The 24,092-nt window shown below is 53.7% G+C and overlaps 1 protein-coding gene across 3 annotated transcripts in view; it reads left to right on the forward strand.

Annotated features, from left to right (window-relative positions):
• Positions 1–24,092, forward strand: part of PFKFB3 (6-phosphofructo-2-kinase/fructose-2,6-biphosphatase 3) — a 75,922-nt gene that overhangs the window by 33,173 nt on the left and 18,657 nt on the right. Inside the window, exons 1-2 of one of the 3 annotated variants that reach the window (XM_047868236.1) lie at positions 15,563–16,026; positions 23,106–23,231. In XM_047868236.1, the coding sequence (XP_047724192.1) occupies positions 15,951–16,026; positions 23,106–23,231 (202 nt within the window). In that variant the 5' untranslated portion in view covers positions 15,563–15,950. Of the gene's footprint in view, positions 1–15,562; positions 16,027–23,105; positions 23,232–24,092 lie in introns of those variants that run through there. The other 2 variants (XM_047868235.1, XM_047868237.1) reach the window with 2 other exon arrangements.

A 24,092-nucleotide genomic window follows, 5' to 3' on the forward strand; every position in this document is an offset into this window, starting at 1 on the left:
CGGCATAGCAGCCTGGCATCTCAGTTTCCTGAAACCCGAGATAGACAAGCTGATGTAAAGAGCCAGGAGGCCAAGTCTGGCTTTTCTGTGGACTCTAGTGGAAGGAATACTTCGGTGACCAGAGGGCCCCAGAGGGCTTCCCTGTGAAGCGTCATACTTCCTGTGTGCCTGTAAGGCCTTCCAGCTCCTTCCGTACTTCCTCATTTGATGTTCTCATTGCTTTGGGGAGGATTGCAGAAACAGCCCGCTGGTGTCGTCCTTAATCCATTTACGAAGCATCCCAGGATGGGCTCAACTCATCCACTTTACACGGATGCCACAGCGTCCAGAGCTGATGTCTCTGACCTTGGCTCCGTTTCCGGGGGTGCAGTCACTGTCGGGAGCCTCTGGCCCCTCTTTCCTGCATAAGACCTGGGTGATACCCAGTTTGAACTATGAATCACTTGAGAGGCTCATCGTTTTAGGCAGAGCCATCCAAGTTGTACAATGTCTCCAGCGTCCCAGAGGTCACAACGTGACCTGGGACCAAGCGGTCCACTCTTCTGTTTCATATGGAAAGGGCTGAGCTGGCCCACGGGCTCTTCAAACGAGTGCACGCAGCGTCTCAGAGAGACACGCAGAGATCTCTCAGTTGTGGGACCTGGTGGAAGGAACCCTCATTTATACATGTCAGCTGCTATTCGGTTAGTTGAGGGGGGAGGGGTGCTCCCAGGCAGCGCCTCCTCTGGAGTGACATGGGGCTCCCGGTGGCCCTTCCTGCCTGAGGTTTCCGGCAGACCTTCTCCATCGCAGACCTGTGCCCTTCTTCCTTTCTTGCCTCCTTTGCCAGATTTATATGTATATTCTTAAAAAAAAAAAAAAAAGACTTCGTTTCTGGAGGCCAGCAGGGCACAGATCTAATCTGTATTGGAATCCCTGTCGTGTGACCCTGGTATAAGAGTGTTACCTCTCTAATCCTGGATTTCCTTCTCTGAAAGTAGTGACACTATTACTTTCCAGTGAGTTGTTGGGAAAACATTTGCAAAACTTGGGCACAGGGTCTGGCCCAGAATAAGTGCTCAATAAATGGTAGCTGTTTTAATGATGATTGATTGCTATTATGATTATAAAGTAGTTACTAGAATATTATATTATAGTTACTATAAAATATTTTGAGACACAGGAAGGCACACACACAAAGCGAAAATGAAAATTAAAATCCGGGGTGCCTGAGGGGCTCAGTTGGTTAGGTGTCCAGCTCTCTTCTTCCCTTCTTTTTTTTTTTTTTTTTTTAAAGTTTATGTATTTATTTTGAGAGAGAGGGAAAGAGAGAATCCCAAGCAGACTCCGCACTGACAGTGCAGAGCCTGATGTGGAGCTCGAACTCATGAACCATGAGATCATGACCTGAGCTGAAATCTAGAGTTGGAGGTTTAACCCACTGAGCCACCCAGGTGCTCCTAGCATCCGACTCTTGATACCGGCTTCGGTCATGATCTCATCACGGGTGTGAGATCAAGCCCCGAGTCGGGCTCTGTGCTGACAGCATGGAGCCTGCTTGGGATTCTCTCTCTCTCCCTCTCTCTCTCTCTGCCCCTCCTTCTCCCTCTCTCTCTCTCTGCCCCTCCTCTGCTTGCGTGCGTTCTCTCTCCCTCTCTCTCTCTCTCTCTCACTTTCTGTCTCTCAAAATAAACAAACATTGAAAAAAGGAAAATTACCTATTATCCAACCACCAAGATGTATCATTTCTGATGTGTAGAAATACCTAATAAGTTTTAGAAAATTAAGATCCCGTTAGCACTACTTTTGTGTATAATTTCCTTGTCACCACATTTGGCTGTTAGGAGCGCATCTTACATATGGTGCATTGCGGTTCTCAAAGAACTCACTTACATTGACAATGACACCGCCCGTGTCCTCTGGCATCCACGTGCTCTGGCTTTTATCTTTCTGTTTCTTCCTCCCCGGTGACGAGTTTCTGACGACTCGCTGTGGCAGCGTGTCACCGAAAGGGTCCTCTCTCTCTCTCTGTGAGGGGGCTTGGTTTCTGCAGAGCGAAGGACGCCCTTGCGAAGGGCTCTGCCTCTCCATGCCCGGAGAGTTCCCTCTTGCTTGGCGTGAGCGCGGCTTTCCCCACACGTCTTTGCCATTGCCAGCCCGGCCTTGTGCCCTCTGCCATCTTTGGGGTGTCTTTCCATCTCCTCAGGCAGTGATCTGGGGCATCCCTGGGCCAGGACGCTGAGCGACACCGCCCACTTCCCTCAAGTCCGCAGGGAAGGGGGAACCCCTCCAGAAGGCAGGCGGTGGAGGGGCTCCCGGATCCCTCCGGAAGAGACCAGTCCCTTGAAACAGACCTAAGCCGTGAGAGGCCATTCCCAAGCCCGCCCAGAGGCAAGTGCCCACCGCCTCGTACAGTGGTGCCCGACATGCTCTTTCTTCCTTCAACCTCCTCCTTGTGCATAAGGCCTGGATAAAAACTAAAGGTGGGGCACCACAGCAGAGGGTATGCTCTGAGCCATTTAGCAGTCAGAGACAATTGGACGGGGAGGGGGTGCAGATTCTCTTCTGAAAGCAAGTTTGTTAAGGGTGGAGAGGGCAGCCCGTACAAACCGGCCACTGAAGGGGTGAGGAGGGCCTTGGAGGAAGACTGGAGCCTCCACGCTGTCCCTTCTGGGCTCATGTGTCTTCCCTCTGGTGTGGCTGGACTCGTACGCAGTCTGAGGGCCCAGCCAAGCCACTCCGTGGGGCCAGACCTCGCCTGGATGCCCTGCAGCGACAGCTTCTCCCTCCGGAACCCCTTTCACGGTGACGTCGTCTTGCGGACTATCCTTCAAGAGCAGGACCTCTGGCTGCACGTTCTGGGGTGGCCCCAGTAAGGCTGTTGCCGGCCTACTTTGCGTTCAGGGATGCCGTGAGGCCGACATCCAAAGCTTCTGGTGATGTGCAGTACAGAAGTGATTTTAGGTAACACTACTCTCGATCATATGATTAACATTTTCACTACAAAGTTCGCATTAGTAAAATTTTGATGACACCCGCAATGTGTTCGCCGGTTCGGAATGCTTTCGGCTGCAGCTAACAGCCTGACCGAGAGCGGCTTCCCCAGAGGGATGTCAGGTATTGTCTGTTATAAAGAGCTGGTCATACGGTCCCATCCACACTGTCATCTGGAGGGGGAGTAGATGAGCCCCATCATGGCTTATCCCCGTGGAGAAGTTAGCATGGAAAGCAGCTTTCTGTGAAATCAGGGATCTCTCTCTCCGCCCCCCCCCCCCCCCCCCCATCTGCCAAATCAAGGGTCAGTCAGCCGGGAAGAAGTGTGTGGGGGGGGTGGCTGTAGGCATATAATGAGCGGTGTCTCTATGCAAATTGAACTAAAGCTTTAGCTTCCTATATTTTACAATTAACGCACGCTATTCGATTTGCTTCAGTAGGTCAAGGGCAACGTGAATTTTCAACAGATAGATTCCAGAGTGGCCTTGTCCGTGTTAGGGTTGGGGAGTGAATGTACAGAAACATCACTGATCTTGACCCAGTGCAAAGTGTAATATCTTTCTCACTTGGTTAATATATAATAACGTATAACACATGACTGTATATCTCTTGACAGATGTGTGTTGGAAAATGGTGTCCTCAGAACAGGATACTGTGGTAGAGACTGCTAGCGTTTCCCTAGCACCCGTCCCCTCCTCTTCCTGAGTGGCAGCGCCCTGGGCAGTCAGTCCCGCTAAAAGACTGCCCTTCCCTACGTTATCTTTCAACATGAGGTTTTGAAATATTAGCGATGTCTTGGTTTGTTGTAGAAGAACGTGGATCCCACGTATACAGCTTCTGAATCTGGGGAAGATCCTTGGGAAGTGAACGTCCGGGAGAATCGTTACCGTTTTGTGCACCTCGTGAACTTGAACATCTTTTGGGTTGTAAGTTTTCGTTTTGAAATAATTTCAGACTTGCAGGAAATTTGCAAAAATAGTGCAAAGCATTCCGGGATAGGCTTCACCCAGATTTTGCAATTCTTAACATTTTACCCTATTTGCTTGATCCTTTCTCTCTCTTTCTCTTTTTCCTTCCCTCTTTCCCTCGTTCCTTCTCTGCCCATCCATCCATCCATCTGCCCACCCACCTGTCCGTCTTTCTATCTCTCTATCGATCTAACCCATCCACCCACCCATCTGTCCATCTGTCCATCTCTCTATCAGTTCAACCCACCCACCCACCTGCCCTAAGTACCTCAGAGAAGTAGAATCGGACCGTATTTGTCCTACTGTGACTGGCACATTTCACTCAGCATCACGTCCTCCAGGTTCATCCATGCTTCAGCACATGGCAGGATTTCCTTCCTTATTAAGGCTGAATAATATTAATACTCCCTTGCACGTGTAGACCCCGTCTTGTGTATCCATTCATCTGTGGATGGACATTTGCGTTGTCTCCACCTCTTGGCTACTGTGGTTAACACCATTATGAACACGGGCCTGCTGTATCTCCTCAGGATCCAGGCCCTTTATGTTTTTCAGAAGATCGCTCAGGGTGGGCTTGTTGCTTCTTTATGATTAGATCCAGGTTCTGTATTTTACCTGAGAAGTTGTGGTGTCTTCAGCTTATCGAATTGGGAGACACACGATACTGCCCGGTCCCGTTTCTGGTGATATTAACCTTGATATCCTTGCATAGGATGATGTCTGCCAGGCTTGTCTGCTGCACGTTACTATTCCTTCTTTGTAACAGATGCGTGTTTCGTGGAGAGAGATTTTGAGACTCTGCATATATCCTGTTTCTTCTCAGATTTTCAGTCACTTGGTGATTCTTGTCTGGAATGATAATTACTGTGGTGATTCCCAAGTGATGAGTCACAAGTTCTGTCTTCCCTTCTCTCTTGGTTAGTTGGCATTCTGCCAAAAGGAAAAGGGCTCTCATCTCCTGAATTCCCTCGTTCATTCCTTCCTTCCTTCCTTCATTCATTCCATAAATAGTTGAATGGATTCGGGGGTTCTCATTTTTCTCGGGATTATAATCTATTACTGTTATCACTCATTTCGCTGCTCAGATTGTTCCACATTTGGCCAGTAACACCCCTTAAAGTAGGTTCTTACTGTCTTTTTGGACGGAGGCTTATCATGTTCTCATTAACTCATTATTTCAACATTAGCGCTTCCTGTGCTCCCGGTGATCAGTTATGGGTATAAGTTAAATACTAAATAACTGAAGTTAATTCCATTTAAGGCTGTGTGATGACCAAACCCATCCCAGTGGCCAGAGATGTTCCATCTATGAGAAGCCAGCTGAATGTCGGGAGTACACTCATCTTGTACCCTAACCGCTGCGCCTGCTGTACATGCTCGGATGCTTTGAAAAAGCATCACCGAGAACTGGACATGGAGCCACAGTGTGTTCTTACCACCGGCGACAACAGACCGTCCTGTGCTCTCATTTGAACACGGTGCCCGAGTATAGCCCAGCTGTGGGGGGTTTCCAACACTTAGCCGGCATTATTTTCCAAAAGCTGCATTAAAAATTGTTGGCCTTGATTTAGCTCTATTTTTAGAATGCTTTCCACTGGGAGAAGGAAGAAGTGTACGGGGAACAGAGAAAGGCCAGGGTGCCAGCCCTGATGTGGCAATCCCAGAGTTGCACGTGCCGTGCCACGTGAGCTCGCCTTGCAACATAGGACCCATTCCCCGACTTTCTCCCCCCAGGCTCCCTCCATGCATCACCATGACGAGCTTCCATACTGAGAAGAAGATGGTCTGCATGTCCGTTTCCGTTCTCACCAGAGTCCTGGGTCAGGAGCCTCAGTTGTTCCAACTAGGGCCCTTGCCCCCATTTTGTGTGGGTGCTGGGTTGGGGGCGGGAGAGATGTAGTCTATCTGCTGGGGAAACTGAGGGATGGAGACCAGATTCCAGAGCAGTCAAGATTAGAGGAAGTCTAATCAGACATCTTAGTCATCCACCTCGGGGTGGGCCAGGACAACTCAGAAATTCTGGTCTTTGGATGGCTGTGGAGGACTGCGGTCTTCCCAAGAGCGTTTTTATTCACATCTGATTCGATCCTCATTAGCACCTCTCAAAGTAGACAGGCAGGTGTTACCCTCATTTTATAGATGAAGCAACGGATTGCCACGTCGTGTGGCCGTCGCCCACGTCTGGGCCCCGTGGTTCCTGGAGTGGACCCCTTCCAGTCCACGATGTGAGCCACACTGGGTCACTGTAGTCAGACCGCTCTTCAACAAACACACAGATATCGAACACCTCGTACGTGCCCGATGCTTTGGTAGGTTCCGCTGATACAGGGACGAACCCCTGTCCCTGCTTTGAGCTGTTTCTAGTCCAGTAATTGCTATCAAGTTTCTATTTCATCGAGAACAATTGGGATCATTGGAGAATGAGAGACTGAGCGACCATGTAGATGGCCCATCAGATGAAGGCACTGAGGTCTAGAGAGGGAGGTCCTGCAGCCCGGTATAGATGGGGTTGGCAGCAGTTAAAGTCACATAATATAGAACCAACCGTTTTACGGCTCATGGTTGAGTGGCATTTAGCACATTCGCAGTGTGGTGCAACCATCGCCTGTGTCTGGCTCCAGAATATTTTCATCACTCCTCAAGGAAGCCCCGTCCCCATTAAGCAGTCCCTCCCCCTTCTCCCCTCCACCCTGCCCCGACAGTCACACATCTGCCTTCTGTGCCTATGGATTTGCCAATTCTGGAGATTCTATGTCAGTGGAGTCATACGGTACATGACTTTTTGTGTCTGGTTTCCTTCCCTTTAGCGTAATTGTGTTAGTTTGCCCTGGTGGCCGTAACAAAATACTCCTAACCGGCAGAAATTAATTTTCCCACGGTTCTGGAAGCTGGAAGTCCAGGCTGAGGTTTGGTTTTTCCTGAGGCCTCTCTCCTTGGCTTGTCGATGGCCGCTGCCTTGCTGTGTCCCCGTGTGGTCTTTTCTCTGGAGTCCCTGTGCGTGTCCAAACTGCCTCTTCTCACAGAGGACTTAGTCAGGTCGGCTTGGGGCCCACCCTAACCTCATTTAACTTCTTTGAAGATCCTGTGTCCAAATCCAGTCACGTGGTGAGGTACTGGGGGCTTGGGGCTCAGCATACGAGTTTTGGGAGAACACAGTTCCGATCCGTGACGGTGATGTTTCAGGGCCCATCCGTGTCGCAGTGTGCTTCAGCACTCTGCTCCTTTTCATGGCCGAGTAATAGTCCACCCTGTGGATAGACCGCACTTTGTTTATCCAGTCGTCTGCAGACAGACACTTGGACTTCTGGCTATTTCGAATACTGCCGGCACGCCCGCTGTCTTTTTACGTAAAGAGGTGACTGGCATTGGGGGATGGATGGGAGACGGGGGCCAGGTAGGCCGTGTATACTGCCCCAGACACGGGTGATGGGCGGCTGGGTGCACGTCCAGCCTTCTGTATCAGGGGGGTGCTGGCACCGCTGTGCCCCTGGAAGCTGTAAAGCGTACGGGCATCTGGCGAACAGCCATGTTGTCGTGAGCTTGCCACGGGCCAGTGAAAGCTGCCAGGCCGAGGGCCTCCTTCGCAGGCTTTGTCACCGTCCAGCTGGTTGCGCGCTATTCTTGGCATCCCTGCCCTCTTTACCCACCATGACTGATGGCTGAGTAATGGTTTTCTCACCGATGAAGAAACAGCCTGAACTGTCAAAAACAGCCTCAGCGCCAGGAGATGTGTAACATGTCCTCCTCCAACAGACCTGTGTTCGTTTATCCAGTGATACACTGTCAACATCTCTCACCTTCGGGAAGTCACCTGGTCTTTTTCTTAGCAGAGGGGAGTTTTCACCTGCGACGTGGGAGAATGTGTCATGAGGGGCGTAGAAGACCCTTAGACAGGAGACATCAGGGGTTCATAGCAGCCATGGTTTCTCCCTGCCCCACAATGGGTCTACCCAGAGATGTCGCATCAGTTTATCCGGGTCTCACTACCCTTCTGGATGTTTTCTTCAACCTCTCTTTGTTTTGTGTCTATAAAATGCTGTCATTGGGAAACTATTCTGGCAAGGAACAAAGCCACGAGTGTCCTAGGGCATATGTCCATGCTTATAATGAAAAGAAGCCAGATGGAGGTGTGAGGGCGAGAACGGGCCGGCCCCTCAGCCGTGCCCTCTCGGGTGGCTGGCTCTGCCTGCATGGGCCTGTGTGGCCGAGGGTCGGGTCCTCAGATGCTTCTCTGTAGAATTGGGTTTTAGCAGCGCATCCAGAGAGAGTCCAGCTTTGGGAGACCGAGTCACAAACCGAGCTGGCAAGACAGTGGTATATAAATATAGATTGCCCGCTTGGTACGTTTCCAAGAGGATTAGATGACAACTGCTGCTTGGGGTAGAACGTTCAAGGCAGCTCGCCAGGAAATGCTCTGTGAGAGAAGGTAAGTGGTGGTTCTCTCTGCGAGAGAAGGCGAGTGATAATTAGAAGGCTAGTGTGCACGGTGGAACAGAGGAAGGAGAAAGTGGGGGTGACTGGTATGGCCACTTATAGAGCCTCAACAGCCCGGGACATCAGTTCCTCAGTGAATTATCCATGAAGTTATTCTCACTGCAGACGATAGCTTTCTTTGTGATATGAGGGCCCCTTCCCGCTTCATATAGTGCAGTTACGGGTTCCAACATCCAGCTCTTTTTCTGCCCCCCGCCTCTTGTTTTCAAGCCTTTGAGAGGAATTTTCCAGAATAAAGCTTTCTGGTCTGCCCTCCTCTTTCAGTTTTGCAAGGATAAACACTGTCTGGGAGAGGGAGGGAAGAGGAATTGTGAGCCAAGTTGTTTGAAACATATCTCCATGCAGGGGCCTGTCTCTTAAGCTCTCATTCACCCCCTCTTCCTTATAAATCCAGACCAGGGATTTTGAAACTTATGATTATTCCAATGATCCCAAGATCATTGCCTGCCTGCTATAACCTGTTCTTAGCACAGCAACCAGAGGCCACTCTTCAAACGCATTTCCATTCGGTCAACCCGTGTTTGCTGAGAGCTCACCGTGGACGTGTCTCTGGTCCAGACACCCAGGATGGCTATATCCGTGAACACGAATGTCTTCATGGATATGGCCTCCCTGCCCTAGCGGGTCGTATCCTACCTCCTGGTTCTGGGCCCACCCCCCACCTCCACCCCACTCGCCCCGGCCCTACCCCAGATCAAGCTCCCTATTCCTAGAGCCTTTGTTCCTCTTTCCTCTCCTGGGATGGTTCTTACTCTAGGTATCTGGAAGGGTGGTCGCAGATGTAGGCTAAAACACAGAATGTAAAACACCTCGGTTTGTTACAACATGATGAAATGACAATGTTTGGGATCTATGATTTTAGTTAAGTAAAACATATAACTGATAGTAGTTTTACCTGTTTCTTTTTACCGCTAGAAAGTCGTAAGCTACGAATGTAGGCCCTAGGGGAGCGCTGCCCTCATAGAGATGTCATGCTATTGACAACCTGGATGAAGCAGCCATTCTGTAAAAATATGCTATTAATGGGGTGCCTGGGGGGGCTCAGTTGGCTGAGTGTCTGACTTTGGCTCAGGTCATGATCTCACGGTTCGTGAGTTTGAGCCCCGCATCGGGCTCTGCGCTGACAATGCGGAGCCTGCTTGGGATTCTCTCTCTCCCTCTCTCTCTGCCCCTCCTCTGCTTGTGCTGTCTCTCTCTCTCTGTCTCTCTCTCAAAAATAAATAAACATTTAAAAAATGTATTATTGGGGCTCCTGTGTGGCTCTGTCGGTTAAGCGTCCAACTTCGGTTCAGGTCATGATCTCATGGTCTGTGGGTTCGAGCCCAGCATCGGGCTCTGCGCTGACAGCTCGGAGCCTGGAACCTGCTTCGGATTCTGTGTCTCCCTCTCTCTCTGTCCCTCCCCCACTCACACTCTGTCTCCCTCTCTCAAAAATAAATAAACATTAAAAAAATGTATTATTAACAATAGAAATTTGGGATTTCTCTAATAATTTGAATAATGTAGCTGTAGGAGTATTTCTTCTTTCCCTTTACTAAATTAGGACCTCTTAAAACCTTGGAGAAATACACAAGCACCCCAAGGTCTCCTCTGCCTCTTTTTTATTTTTTTTAAGGCCGATGCAGTTTTATTTCACAAAACTGTCATTTCTTTCTAATTGTACTCTCCCGTGCTGGCGGCCACAAGCCTATCCTACATGGAAAGGTGGGGTGCCTGCAGAAATACAAAGGTGTGTGACTCTTGGCCAGGGTGGGGGGGGGCTGGCATTGTTTGATGATTCTTCGTCTTATTTCCACATCATAGCCAAATACGAAGTAATTTTGAGACCGTCGTCAAAGCCACTCAGGTTCAAGATTTCACCGCGGGCATCGTTACTGGGAAGGAAATCTCACTTGGAAGGTGATTGAGTTGGGAGAAAGTTGAAAGAATACCAGGCTAGTCGACGATCATGTTTTTTTATTCCTCGGCTCATTAGCCGTGTGATCACAGGCGAGTAATTTAATACTTCTGAACCTCAGGTTCAGAAACTGTAAGGGAAAAAAGGTAGGAATGAGTGAGCGTGTGTGTGCGTGTGCGCACGCTGTGGGGGCCCTGCGACGTCCAGAAGTGAAATCATAGTTCTGACGAGGACCGCATCATCTTACTTGTCCTCAGACTCCGTGGGGCAGCGGCTGTCCGTGGATACTTGTGGCGTGTAGGAAGAAATGAGAGCTGTCGATTTTGTTTCGTGTGTCCTCTTGAACTCGGAGAAAAACTGAAGAACCCCGAGACGAACATGAAATTGCCAGCTAACGTGTCCCCATTAGGTGCAGACTTCTCTCACTGTCGTAGACGGACCTACCCATGGCCGGCTCTCACCTACCACCTCTCTCTTCGCTCCCTGCTTTTATTCTACTACATGTATATTCCCCGCTCTGGTCTTAAAAGTTACAAGCTCTTGGGCGTGGGAGCTTTTTCTCTGCAATACTCATTGTGACGCCGGGCACAGAACACCATGATGACAGCTATGTGCCCACCCACTCCTCTTGCCTGGCTGGACCCAAGATCACTGAGATCCCAGTGCAGCCTGCTCTTGGAGCACCTGGCACACTGTCACCGCTGTGAGTGTCTGATAAATGCTGGGCACCCCAAGACGGGCAGCGACCTTCTCAAGTACTCGCCTGTTTTTTGTGCTGCTTTTCCCCCAGGGAAAGCCAGGGTCAGGGTGGACCTCTTGGCGCCCTCAACGGACCTCTGCGTGACTGTCCTTCCCTTCTTCTGTTTTAAGAAAGACAGAGACTACAGACCCGTGGATATTCTCCTAAGGATCTCTCCAAAGCCCAGAAATAGAATCATCTCCCCCTAAATTAAAGCACAGCTTGAGCCTGATTCCATTTTTTCCACGGGTACAGGATTCATGCAGATTTCTGTGTGTACATGTGTGTCATTTGCAAGAAGCAAAGATGTTAGGACCGCGTGCAAACTGCCACAGAGTTCTTGACTCCCTTTCTGCCAGTTCTCTTCTCCCTCGATGCCTGGAGCTACACAATCTGGGCATTGTTTGCTTTTTTCAGAATTTGAGGGAACTGAACTGTCACTGATTTTACATTTTTTTAACTCTTTATTTTGAAATATAAGGAATTACAAAATAGTTCACAGAGTCCCACAAACCTTTCACCCAGCTTCCTTTATTGGCGACATCTTCTGTGACCTAGTGAAATACCCAAACCAGGAAATTAACGTTGGTACAATACTGTTAACTAGGTTGCAGAATATCTGGCTTTTAAAAAGCACAACTATTTTGAAGTCATAAAGTAAGACTTAAAAATTTTTTTTGAGTGTTTATTTTTATTTTTGAGTGAGCGAGAGAGAGAGAGCACACGAGCATGAGTGGGGGAGGGGCAGAGAGAGAGGGAGACACAGAATCTGAAGCAGGCTCTAGGCTCTGAGCTGTCAGCACAGAGCCCGACATGGGGCTTGAACCCACAAACTGTGGCATCATGACCTGAGCTGAAGTCGGACGTTCAACCGACTGGGCCACCCAGGCGCCCCTGAATTGGGTTTTCGACCCACCGATGCAGCATCGTGTGGGCATTGGTGTCTCCGTTCCCGTCCATGTATGTTCACGTATGAGTGACAAACGTGAAAAAAAAATCACCCTCTCTCTTGTTATTGGATGGATGGTGAGGTAAGGGTTTATTCCAATGTTTTATTTGGTGTCTCACTTCACTCTCCCAGACATAGGATTGTTAAAGGAGCAAATGACGACACTTCGTGTCTAATTAACAACTTCTGATGGCTCCCAGCCTGCCACGGCTTGTTCTCTCATTCTCTCACTGGGGAGGGGGTGGATACGTATAGCACGGTTTAAAGGTTTCAATCTGGCTAGCCGGCTCAAGATCTTCGAAGTGGGGTTGCTTCTGGCTGTTTAGCAGCATCAGGGAGCGGGGGTCAGGGGTAGATGACATTGGCCAACAGAGGGAAGAGAATGTCACGGAGAAAATCATCACACGTGCCCATCACAAGCCCTCCGGGGAACTATCCCATGCCTGCGCCAAGTGAGGGGGAGAAGAGTTCCCAACTGGTGGTTCGGACCTTTGAGCGAGTTCCTTAAGCCCTCTAATCTCTAAACTTCCCTTTACTCAAAACAAGGGGCTGACTAGTCTGGAAGGTGCCGTCTTGCCTTAATTGTGTCTAGGACCATGGAATCTCCCCTTGTACCTGGAGCTGTCCTGTTTGTAACACATAGAGAAATTTTTATATCCTCAACAGCCTTTTCTGAAGGAGTGTGTGCATGATCACCAGACTAGTAACAGGGGAAGTTGGTTGAGGCTGGAGCCATTAGCAGAACTAGGGGAAAAGTTAGGAGGATGTCTCAACTCTGAACTAGTACCTTCTTGGAATTCGGGTGCAGTGGGGTTGTTTATAAACGGTTTTGCAGTGAAGCAATTTTGTCCTCAAGTACATTAGGGTAACACATAAGGATGCCACCCTAGTGCACCTGAGCAAGGCTGCAAATGCCCTTACCAGTTCTAGCTGAACTCTAGCCCTTGCTTTATGTTCAAGTGTGAATTCCTCCTTGAACCCCAGGTTTTCCCACTTTGTGTGCACTTAGATGTCAGAAGCCTAGCCGGGTTAAGTGAACTTCCCTTTGCCTGCCCCCTCATCAGGTGCAGCAGGTGATGAGGAAGAATTTAAGTCTTTGGTCTGCACCACGGGACACACAAGCCCGAGGCATTCTGGACACACAGGCAGGGAGAGTGAGCAGTCTGGTGGCCAGTGATCCCCAGGGAACTTCGTCTGCCTGGTGCCCTCAGAACCGGACTCTGCCAGACACATTTTCTAGGTCAGGTCATTAGGGATGTGCCTCCGCTATCGAGGACCCCACTCTCCCTGAGCTGAAACCCACAGCTGTTTGCCAGCTTACAGGTTGACAGAATGCCACCTTGTCCCCTGCCCTGCCTGTGTGTGCAAAGCATCTGATGGGAAAGTAGCAGGCACGCAAGGACACTCATTCTTCCCGGAGAGGCAGGCGTGCAAGTGTGCAAGCCACTCTCACATGCACACACGGCAGGCTCCCCTCCCTGACCCCAGCGAGCCCCGGCCAGCAACTTTCCTGAGGGCCTGGGCGCTAGCCTGCAGCTGTTTTTCTCTTTGGATCAGCCCACTCTTGTTTCAGGAGTGGAGTGGGACTCTCCCTGGGGCGTTATAGGGTGTCATCTCTGGCATTTGCTCCCACTGCAGAAAAACAAGTCCAATGCAATGCACTCGGGTTTCTGAACAGCTGCCCAAGCGCCGAAACCAGACAGTCAGCAAAGCTGTCGGAGGGAGGGTGAGCAGGGACTCCGGAGAGGGTTGGGGCAGCGGCGGGGGGGGGAGGGGGTGGAGGGGGTGTGGGGGGGTGTTGCCCGCAACACAGTCGGGACGCGGGGGAAGGGGGTGTGCACGCGCGGCGGGCTGCGTCTGGCACTCGCGGCCCCTGGACCGGCTGGGGTGCGGAGAAGGTGGGAGGCCCTGGCTTGGCGGGGTGCCTGGCTTGGTGGGGGTCTGGGACACCCGCGCGGTGGGCGACGCTCGGCGCTCCCGGCCCCTGCGCGGCCTGGGGTGCTGGGAAGGGAGGGGTGGAGGCCCTGGAGGGGCGGGGCGGGGCGGGCTGGCGGGCGGGGCGGGAGCAGCTGTGCCTGCCGCCAGGGAGCGGGCGCGGTCCAGCCGAGCCATGCGGGACGTGAGCGACGTGTGGCAGCCTCTGCGCAGACTGTTCTGTTGCAGTGTGGATTTCAGGGAGCGCCGCCTTCCTCCTTCCAATCACAGCACGATCTCACAGTGAGGTATGCACTCTGCAAGGCAGGCAGCGCTTCTGTGCTGCTGTGTCGTGCACTAAACTCACATGCATGTGATGCCACCATGTGGGTGGCGTAAGTCCCCCCTAAAGCACCCCGGATCTTCACAGGGTGGCCACTGGCCTGACTACACGACTGCCCCACGTCACGAGCTGATGCAAAACTCCGAAGACCGTGGAAGCAGAAAACACACATAGACCAAAAAAAAAAAAAATGGCGAGGAAGAGTTGCAAGCTGGACCAGAGAAATGTCGTGAATTTTAGGGGTTTGCACAAAGTGCCACCTCCCGATAGTTATTCCGGGGCTTATGGTCAGGTAATGAATTCAGGTCGGAATAGGCTCTAGCTTGACTTTTCTGCTCAGAGATTAGAGTATATTGAAAATGTTATGAATGGTGACGGTGGAAACCAAGGTGCCTCTGTCCTGCTCCGTCTGGTCCTCTGGGGCTTTCGTGTTCCTTCTTGATGCCCAGCCCCCTCGGGCCTCTCAGCAGCGAGGGCGGGGGGCGGGGGGGGGGGGACCCGAGGTTCCAGGTCCCAGGGCTGGGTGTTGGGGGAGCAATGTTCAGCACAAGCCAGGGTTTCTAAGGGATTTAAGAAAGTGGATGGGGTGAGGACGAAGGACCAGGGGGAGTCCCCTCCCCGCAGGTGGCAGGGGTCGTAGGTGGGTGAGACTCACAGGTACCCGGGAGCAGTTTTGGCAAGGCGTGACTCAGAGACCTATGCCCCATAGGGCATCCTCCCCACCCCCCCGAGGTAGCAGAGATTCCCCCACCCCCGACGCCCCTAACCTCTCTCCGGCCTGTGGCCCTAAGCCTGGGTCATCATCTTGACTACGCCTAACCTGCAGTGCGTGTTAAGAATGTAGTGTATTGGGGTCCCACTCCCAGAGAGGCCGGGCCAGTAGAACGCATTTTTACCAGCATCCAAAGGGATTCGGCTACGGGGGTCCACGGACCACACTGGACGGCGCCGCTCCTTTCCTCCCATCACAGCTGAGGTGGTTATTCTGGGAAGCTGTGCTCGTGGTTTTTAGGGGACGTAGGAGGAGGCTTAGGGAGTGCGACTTTTTAGCCGCCGCCGAGTTCAGGGCGTCATCAGAGGGATTGTAGGAGCAGGGCGCGCTGCTGGTGCCTACCTGCAGGGGGCGCCAGCAGGCCGCCTCCAGGCTTGCCCACCCCGCCCCGCGTCGCCCTCCCCCCACCCCCCCGACGTGAAAGAGGGCTGGAACCCGGAGAATGCGTCTCCGCCCCGAGGCTGACGTGTGGCCCACTGTGGGCTCGACTTAAAAGCCCCGGCGCTGCGCGAGGCATCCTAGCAGAGCTGGAGACGAGGCGAGCGGGTGGGGAGGGCGTCCGGCTCGAGCTGGCGCAGGGGGACCGCGGCTGTCACTGCGCTCCGAGCATCCCGAGGGCTTCCCGAGTAGACGAACCCGGCCCTGCGGCGGCTGCGGGTGCAGCCCTAGCCGCCTGCCTCCCTCGCCGCGCTCGTGGAGCCTCACGCCCCGAGCGATCGTTCGTGATTTAGCACAAAGCACGTTTCCAAAAAGCAGCGCACGGGAGAGCTCCCGCGCCGCGCTCCCGCGCACGCACCCCCTCTTCCCCTTTGTTTCGGGGGTCGACCGGCTGCTTTCCTCCCCAAGTCTGAATTCTTCGCGGGGGTGGGGGGCGGACGGCCGCCGAGTCTAGGCTGTGAAGATGCCCTTGGAGCTGACTCAGAGCCGAGTGCAGAAGATCTGGATCCCCGTCGACCACCGCCCCTCGCTGCCCAGATGTGAGTGCAGATTCGCGCGGGGGCCGGGCTGCAGGGGAGCGGCGCGCCGCGCGGAGAGCCGGGCCATTGTGTGGCGGGCGCCGGCGGGGCCCGCGGTGGTGCCGGCTCCGCTGCTCCCGCGCGCTGGTGCCGGGCCGGGCGCCGCCCTCCACGGCGGGCCCCGCGGGCCGGGGCCGGGCGCTCCCCGCTCCTCCCCGCGGGCGGGCGGGTCCCCTTGCCTTCGCCGCGGGGCGGGGACGGCGCGGGCCGGGGCGCGGGCGCTGCGCCTCCCCCGGCCGGCGTCGGGGGCGCTGTGGCCCGGGCCTCCCGCCCCGCGGTGCCCCGCTCGGCCGGCGCCCGGAGCGCAGAGGCAACTCGGCAACTCCGAGCGCGCCCCGGCCTCCGCTCCCTCCGCCGGGGGCGGGACGCGCGGGACACGGCGGGAAGCCTCGGCTTCGGTGACGCTTGGCGACGGACGGCCGCGCGTCCCGCGGCCGGAACCGCTCTCCCGGGCGTCTGCCGGGCCGAGTCCGGCCGAGAGTCGCGGCGGTCGCTCCCCACCCCCTCTGCCGGTCGCTCCCTCCCCTGCTCTCTGCCTTCCTCCCTCCTCTCCACCTCGATCTCCGTCGCCCCTCTCTCCCGCTTTCTATATTTCTTTTTCTTCTCTGTACTTAAATCTCCTGCTTCTGTCTTCGGCCTGTTTTTAATACCCACTCTCTTTATATTTCTCTCTGCTCCCTCTTTCCCCTCTGTCTCCTCGCTCTCTCCTTTTCCTTCAGTATATTTTCTCTCTCCTTCCTCCCCCACCCCTCCCGGCCTGCCACCCCCCTCCCTCCCCCCCCCAGCTCCCGCTCCAGGGGCGACAAGAGAGCTGCTGCCTGGCACCAAGCCTGCGCTCCTGGGTTTGGGGAGGGTCCGGGGATCAGTGACCACACACTTGGCAGCGTTTCCTACCCGCGCGCACACTCGCGCTCACAAAATCCACCGTGCTTGGAATTTGCTGGCAGTCCACCTTCCTGCTCTGTCATCGGCCATAAATGCTTTGGAAAGGTTTGCCTTCTACCTTGGGCCCCGTCCCTAGCCACGGAGAGAGCCACCTAGTGAAAGGGTGGTCCCTGCGGTTAGAAGGTGACACCCACTCTCCACGTAACCCCCCACCCCTCCCCGCCAGGCGCCTGCCAGGTGGACAGGGGCAGTGGAGTGGCGGGCATTTTGCTTCAGGCAGGGTCAGGTTGCCTGATTGGTAAACATGGGATCCTGTGAACAAGTCCTCGAGGTGGCTTCTAGGCAGCGGTGGCTCCTGAGTGCCAGGCAGCTTGTTGGCCCTCGCTGCTGCCACGTTTTCTGGGGGATGATCACCAAGGCCATGGTGACAGCTTGCCACCTCAGGCTTTGCCCAGGTCTGAATCACCAACCCTCCCCCCACCCCCAGGTAGGACCCGGAGAGAGCGGGCTCTGGGATGCTCCTAGGTCATCCTGTGTCAGAGACCAAGCAAGGTGCTCCCGACACTGGGGGCCGCTCGCTCCTCCACCACCTTGCCCCCTCTCTGCCGGACCTGAGGGTTCTGGGGGCCACAGTAGCCTGAAGGAGACCTGGTTTCTTTGCAAGGTGGCCCCGGGCGGGGGCTTTGCAGTCTGTTTCTTGCTCCCAGCCCTCTCTGATACACTCTTAAACAGCTTGCTGCACATGCGCTGACCACGGCGACCCCCTGTTGGTGCTGGGGAATGCAGTGCCGTAAATCATGAGGGAGATGTGGCCACGGCAAGACACAGAGATGACCCCGCCCTTTTTGACTTTGAATACAACCAGTATTTATGAAGCACTTTGTAAACTGTAGTTGGTCATACAAATCTAGTTTGGTTCTCTCTACCTAAGTACGGGTGTTTGTAGTTATGGGTGCTCACATGTGCACACACTTGTCTGTCCCCTGAGGTTCAGGGTGGGGGCTTGAGGTTGGGTGTGGACGGCACTGAGATTGGCTGGCGTTTGATCTGTCGTGTCAGTTGCAGAGATGAGAGTGTGCGATGATGCCTCCTTCCAGGCTCCCGAGACCCATCCATTAGCCTCCATCTGTCTGCACGTCTCACACGCACATAAGAGATTTGCCTAATATCCCTGGTGTGTGCAAGGGGGGGTGGGTGCTAAAGCTGATGGATTAAGTCTCTTAGTCCCTTGTCCCCGCCCACTGCTGGAATCCCCGTGTGTGGTTCTGGGGTGTAGTCTCAGACACATTCTTCCTTACAAGAGTGCCTGCACCCTGGGTATTTATTACATGACCTTATTTCCAGTTGTGCTGTCTTTGTCGGGTTATATAGTCACATTTGTGTCTCATCAGAATGGGGAAGAGAGGGTATCTCTTCTTGTTGCATCTTTCCTGATACCGTCCCCCTCCCCCATCAGCCTCCTCCCCTTCTGTAGTGGTATTTGGAAACTTGGGTGGATTTTCTTCCTTCTGAACCTGTTACCATCTTTGTAAGTGGTGTCTTAGATGAGAGCCGACAGCAGGTTCCTCTGAGGTTTGTTCATGAAAAGATGGCGTGGTGAACATTGCCATTCATGTACAGAGGACAGGAGAGCGACAATGGAAGGCTCTGGGTTGGTTAGTTTGACTGTCTTTCTGGCGCTAAAGCACATCAGTTGGGTGCCCTGTTGCAATGTGCACAGGGTGGTAAATGCGTCTTACAAAACCTGCCGTTTCCCTCAAATGCAAACCGGTAACAGGATTTACTGACAAGGAAGTCATCGACAAGGAGTTAGATTATTGACTGGCTAGCTATGCTATTTGTTTACCATCACTAAAAGTGTGGGGGGGGGGGGGCCTGGGTGGAAGTCCTTACTTATTTGGGCCAGTTACTTATCCACCGGGAACCTGTTGTTACAGTCTGATATGTTACATACTGTCTACGGATAGACTTTATCTCAATAGGGGCTTAAAGCCACTGATGGTATTCGAACTTAAGGTAAGGGGGACGTTCCCCAGAAACCCCTACCTTATCCTCGGCTGGCCACTACAGCTTACAGCAGTGATTCCCAGCCCTAGCTGCACTTGACAATCATCTGGCGGGGGGGGGGGCGGATTTGGGGGGAAAATAAGAAAAGGAAAATCCCTACTGGTAGCCCAAGCCAGGTTAGAAGTCCTGCAGGCGGGGTCCGGGGATCCTGCATCGTGTAAAAGCTTTTTCGGTTCTGCCACTGGTTGAGAACCATCGGTTTAGTTTAGGAAAGGGCATGTGAAGAATTTCAGGTGAGAGAGACCCAGGTGAGCCCCAGTTCCGTGCCTCATGACTTGTGCAGCGGGACCTGTCTTCGCTTGTAGCTCTTAGCTTCCTCACATCTGGTATGATGGAAACCGTCACGGCTGACACCGATGGAGGCTGCTCTAGGAAGCAGTTCACGCGCGTCGCCCGGTCGTGAATCCTCCCAAGAACCTTTATGAAGCATCCCTCCGTTTTACAGGCCAGGAAACTAAGACGCCAAGGTCCGAGGAAGGGGTGGGGCCCTGGCACTTCCAACACTGTTTATTTGACTCCCGGCTCCGCGCTCTCAGCCGCTATGCTATCTGTGCTATCTCCTGCCTCTCAAGGCTGTCAAATGTTTCTCTAAAATGCCCAGCCCCTCCCTGTTGCCGGCAGAGACCGCGTCAGGTTAGGAGGGCTGTTCGTTGGACACAGGTCAGTTAGGCAGGAGTTGAAGTGTGCATGGGAGGTAGTGAATGAGCATGGTATGGGACAGAACTTTCTGGGCCTGCGTTCTGTTATCCCGGGGCCAAGTCCATGAAGTCTGTTTCCCAGAGGGCCCTTCGGAGGTGGCCCGGCGTGATGGCGGGGTCACAACAGGTCTTTCTGTGCAGCATTGGGTTTGCCTTGCATCGGGGAACTGACCCTGTCTGCACCTGCAGCTGGCCATCCGTCTGTCCTAAACAGCCCTTTCATTTGTTTCCCTGGAACTTAGCATTGAAGCGGGATCACCTGCTTGCCGAAAAAGAATGCCAGTGACGTGGCATCTTTTGAAGTTGTCATTTTCGAGTGCCTTTGGATAGAAGAAAGCTTGCAGGAGGTGTGAGAGAGCCAGCAGCGTCTTCTAACAGTTTATTTCCTGAGCATGGGTTGTGGGTGTCAGTGTGGTGGGCGAGCTGTGGCGTTCCTGCCTGTGTCCGCGCGTTACACGTAATCAGGGAGGTGAGTCATTTCGTCTGGGGAGTGGGGCTGGCATAGGAACCCTAGAATGCAGCCTGCTCTGTCCAGGACGACAGACCCTGGCCTGTCGCCGGAGGCTGTGGCTCACTCCCCTTACCAGCCGGCCCCCTGGTTATCATCTGCTTTCCTGTGTCCACATACACACGGGGAACACACACGTGGCCAGTGTGCGTTACGTACTGGTAAGTCGGTGGGGCTGGCTGTGGACGATCAGGCCTTAGCTCAGGTGCTGCTCAGGGACACGGACTCTGGCTCCCCGATTCAAACAGACCCCCGTGGACCCCTAGTCCCAGCGTCAGCCCTCTGCTTTCATCACAGCATTTATCCCGCTCCGAAATGACTCTGTGCGTCTGTTAGCTCGTACATTGTCTCTTCCCCACCTCAGGCCAGATGCTTCCCAGCACAGGGGCGGTGTCCACATAGTGCTCTGTGCTCACGGGGCACCTCGCACCTGTGTCTGTTGAGTGAACGAGTAAATGGAATGACAGAGTTGAGGGTGGCGTCCCAGAAAGTGGTGGTTTTCCGCGATCTTTTACTCAAGTGGCAGCCTTAACTCTGGATGACACTTTTAGCTTGAGCTCCGTCCCTCCCGTGCCCCACCCCAAACTGCAGCCAAGATGTTTATAGTCTGTTAACCCCGCGGTCTTTAAGCAATTGCTTCTTTAGCCCTTCAACATAGTGAGCATACGTGTACCCCTTAAACATGCTTACGTTGACGTCCAAGTTTCACGTCTAAACACATCTGAGGATAAAAACTCTTTGCCGGGGTGGGGGGGGGGAGGTCGAAAATAGGTTAAAATACTAAATGTTTGTATACGATGAAATGAAGCGCACAAGAACTTTTTGGAAGATTTTGTGTTAAACTCCACGCTTATCTTCCCTAATCCCTGTGCTTGTTGGGGGGCGAAGAGGAAAAAGCAGAGCTCCGGGGAAGACGGTGTGGGAGGTGGAAGGAGGCGCTCTTCTGTGGGTTAACAGGATCCGCAGAGAAGAAGAGACTGAGGGTCTGGGGGGAACTGAAGCAGGGGCAGGTGGTTATAAGATGAAGACACCTGAGATGGCCTGTGAGTTTGAAAGGAGAACATGTTAGGATTCAGGAGGCTTAGTCAGGAGGTTTCCCTGCTCTGTCTGAGACCCAGGAGCGCCTGGTTGGAATGACAGCCACAGCCCGCGTGCAGCTCCTCCAAATCTTGTGCAAGGAGCCAAAGGAATAGGGAGAATGGCCTCTGCTTTGCCAAATAAAAGAGTGATGACTTACTTGGGTTTGAGATTCAACTTGAATATTTGGCTTACGATATTTACTCTGCCATGTCTTTATGGGATTTTCCTCTCCAAGCGTCTCCTGCCAGAGATTTGCGCATGTGGTTCCTTGATAGTAGAACTAATCCCCGATTTGATAAATCAGTCATCCTCTGTCTCCGCTCACTTGGCGTGAGTCCATCAAAAGTATTCCATGCACGTGCCCAGCTGAGGGGAGGGAGGGAGAGGGAGCGCGCGTCCGTCCGTCCCTGCATGTTTGGACGCTCTTGGGAGCAGGGGCATGGTGGGGACATCAGATAAGACCAGGAGCCAGCGGTGGCTTGAGGGAAGGATTAGTAGAGTTGGTGCTTCCAGGCGACTAAGTGAGACGACTTCTCATATGTCACCCGCGGCTGCCCCGATGCACACGGGAGGGCGTTGTCTTCTGTCCCCGCCGGTTTTCGAGAAGCCCATCACTTTTCTTGGGACTCAAGAAAGTCCACTGGCGCTTTTGTGCTCCACTTGTGTGCTCACACCGGGCAGGGAAATGCCTGTCTTCTAGGAACGTGTTTGTTCCCAGCTACTGGGAGCTGGAGAATCCCAGCCAAGTGCTTTTGTGGCTCCTACATGTCTCCTGGCCTCCTGATGGCCTTTCTTCTTCCTCCTCCTCACTCTGCATGGTCTAGAACATGAAGAAACAGCCCCCTCTGTGTTCTGTTTGCTTCCTCTCTGCCCCCAGCCCACAGGCACAGGGGGCAGATCCCGGAATAACGTGGTGGGTGTTTGGGCATGCGATCTCAGTTTGGTCAAAGGCTGAGTGTGGGACCGTGTTGGGGCGTCCAGCTTAGGGAAGGTGTCCTCTTTGAAGCCTGTGCCTGGCAGTGGCCTGGTGGCTCTCCTATCCCCATCTGGCACTCGCTGGCTTAGAGACAGAGCCCCTGTCTATGTCTGACATCCGCCTAGATCTGTGGTGTGGTCCCAGGAGCTTTGCCTCATCGGGGTGACCAGTGCCTGCCCGGAAGCAATGGCACGTAGCTGGCCAGGAGAGCGAGGTTGCCTGTGGCGCCCAGAGAGCACCGGGCAGTGTTGCTGACCCGGGAGGGAGCAGGCGGCCAGTCTCGTGCTCTCAATGGGCAGCCCCTGCCACTCTTGTCACCAGATGCTGGAGTCTCCTTAGAGTCTCAAGCATAAGACACCAGCCAAGGAAACACTGCACCTTAAGTCTCCAGAACAGGGTTCTTTGGGCTGCTTTCTTAAAATCCAGCGAAAACCTCTCTCTCTGGTGTTTTGTCTTATTATCGGAACATTTCTCCTACCGTTAACCTCACCCCCACTGGTGTTGGGGAATCCCTTCCTTATAACGCTTTCTGCTTTGGGGTTAGTAGCGGGATTCCTGGCTGGGTTTAGGGCCCTCAGGAATCAGGTTGGGAATCTGGGGTTGGGGCAGTCCCCCTGCCACGTGTGACCTGAAAGCAAGATGGAGCTTTGTGACTGGGCTGGGGCGGGTGGGGCTCTGGCCAGTAGAGGGTCGAGGCGTTGCTGGACTGTGAAACGCCCAGGGCTTTGAGGTGGGAGCAAAAAAGGCATTTCTGCGGGATTCTTGAAGGTTCGCTGTGGGGCACACACTGCTTCGTGGCTGACACCTCGCTCTGTCCTCTCCCCAGCCTGTGGGCCGAAGCTGACCAACTCCCCCACCGTGATCGTCATGGTGGGGCTCCCAGCCCGGGGTAAGACGTACATCTCAAAGAAGCTGACTCGATACCTCAACTGGATCGGCGTCCCCACGAAAGGTGAGGTCGTGTGCCAAGGCCAAGGTCGTTACCTGGAGCCTTTCACTCTTGCTCACCAACCCCTGCGACCAAAACCACGTCCCTTCCGCCTCCAGCTTCTGGGACCTGCCGCGCAGGGCCAGTCTTGGGCTGGCCTGTGCCCATAAGCGTGGGGCACCCTTTTGGGCCTTGTCACTTGGTACACTATGTACGTATCCTCGCTTGGCATTGGGATCTTTTCTTTTCCTGCTCTGTCGTTCCTGCTGCCCCACAACCTGCTCAGCCCTCACCACCTTCAAAAAGCCTTCTCTGGTCGCATGGTCTGTGGAGATCTGGGCCCTCCCCTTTTTTATAAAATTTATTTTTTGATAGAGAGTGTTTGCGGGGGAGGGACAGAGAGACGGAGGGAGACCCGAGGATCTGATGCAGGCTCTGTGCTGACGGCAGTGAGCCTGACGTGGGGCTTGGACTCATGAGCCGCAAGGTCATGACCTGAGCTGAAGTCGGATGCTCAAGCGACTGAGCCACCCGGGTGCCCCTGTGCCCTTTTAAGTACTCTAGCACTCGGTTGTGACATTCTTCTACTGACTGTCGTCAAATGTTCCACACCATCGGCTACCTTTGTATGACTCTTGGCCTGGTCTTCCCAACTACACCGGAAAGGTGGTGAGGTGGGGGACTAGGTTTTGCATCCACTGTCCCCCACGGTGCCCGGCGCGTTGTGTTGTATGGTGAATGCCCCGTAAATGCTCCATGCTTCCCTGGGGCGCAGGCTGCTGGCTCAGTAGGTGAATGGCAGATCTGGGCCCCACGGCACGCGTGAGACCCTGCGCTGTCCTGGGGGATCGTGCGCAGGAATCACTGCCCCTGTTTCCGCGGGAC

Source organism: Prionailurus viverrinus, chromosome B4, assembly GCF_022837055.1.
Source record: "Prionailurus viverrinus isolate Anna chromosome B4, UM_Priviv_1.0, whole genome shotgun sequence".
Classification (NCBI taxonomy): Eukaryota; Metazoa; Chordata; class Mammalia; order Carnivora; family Felidae; genus Prionailurus; species Prionailurus viverrinus.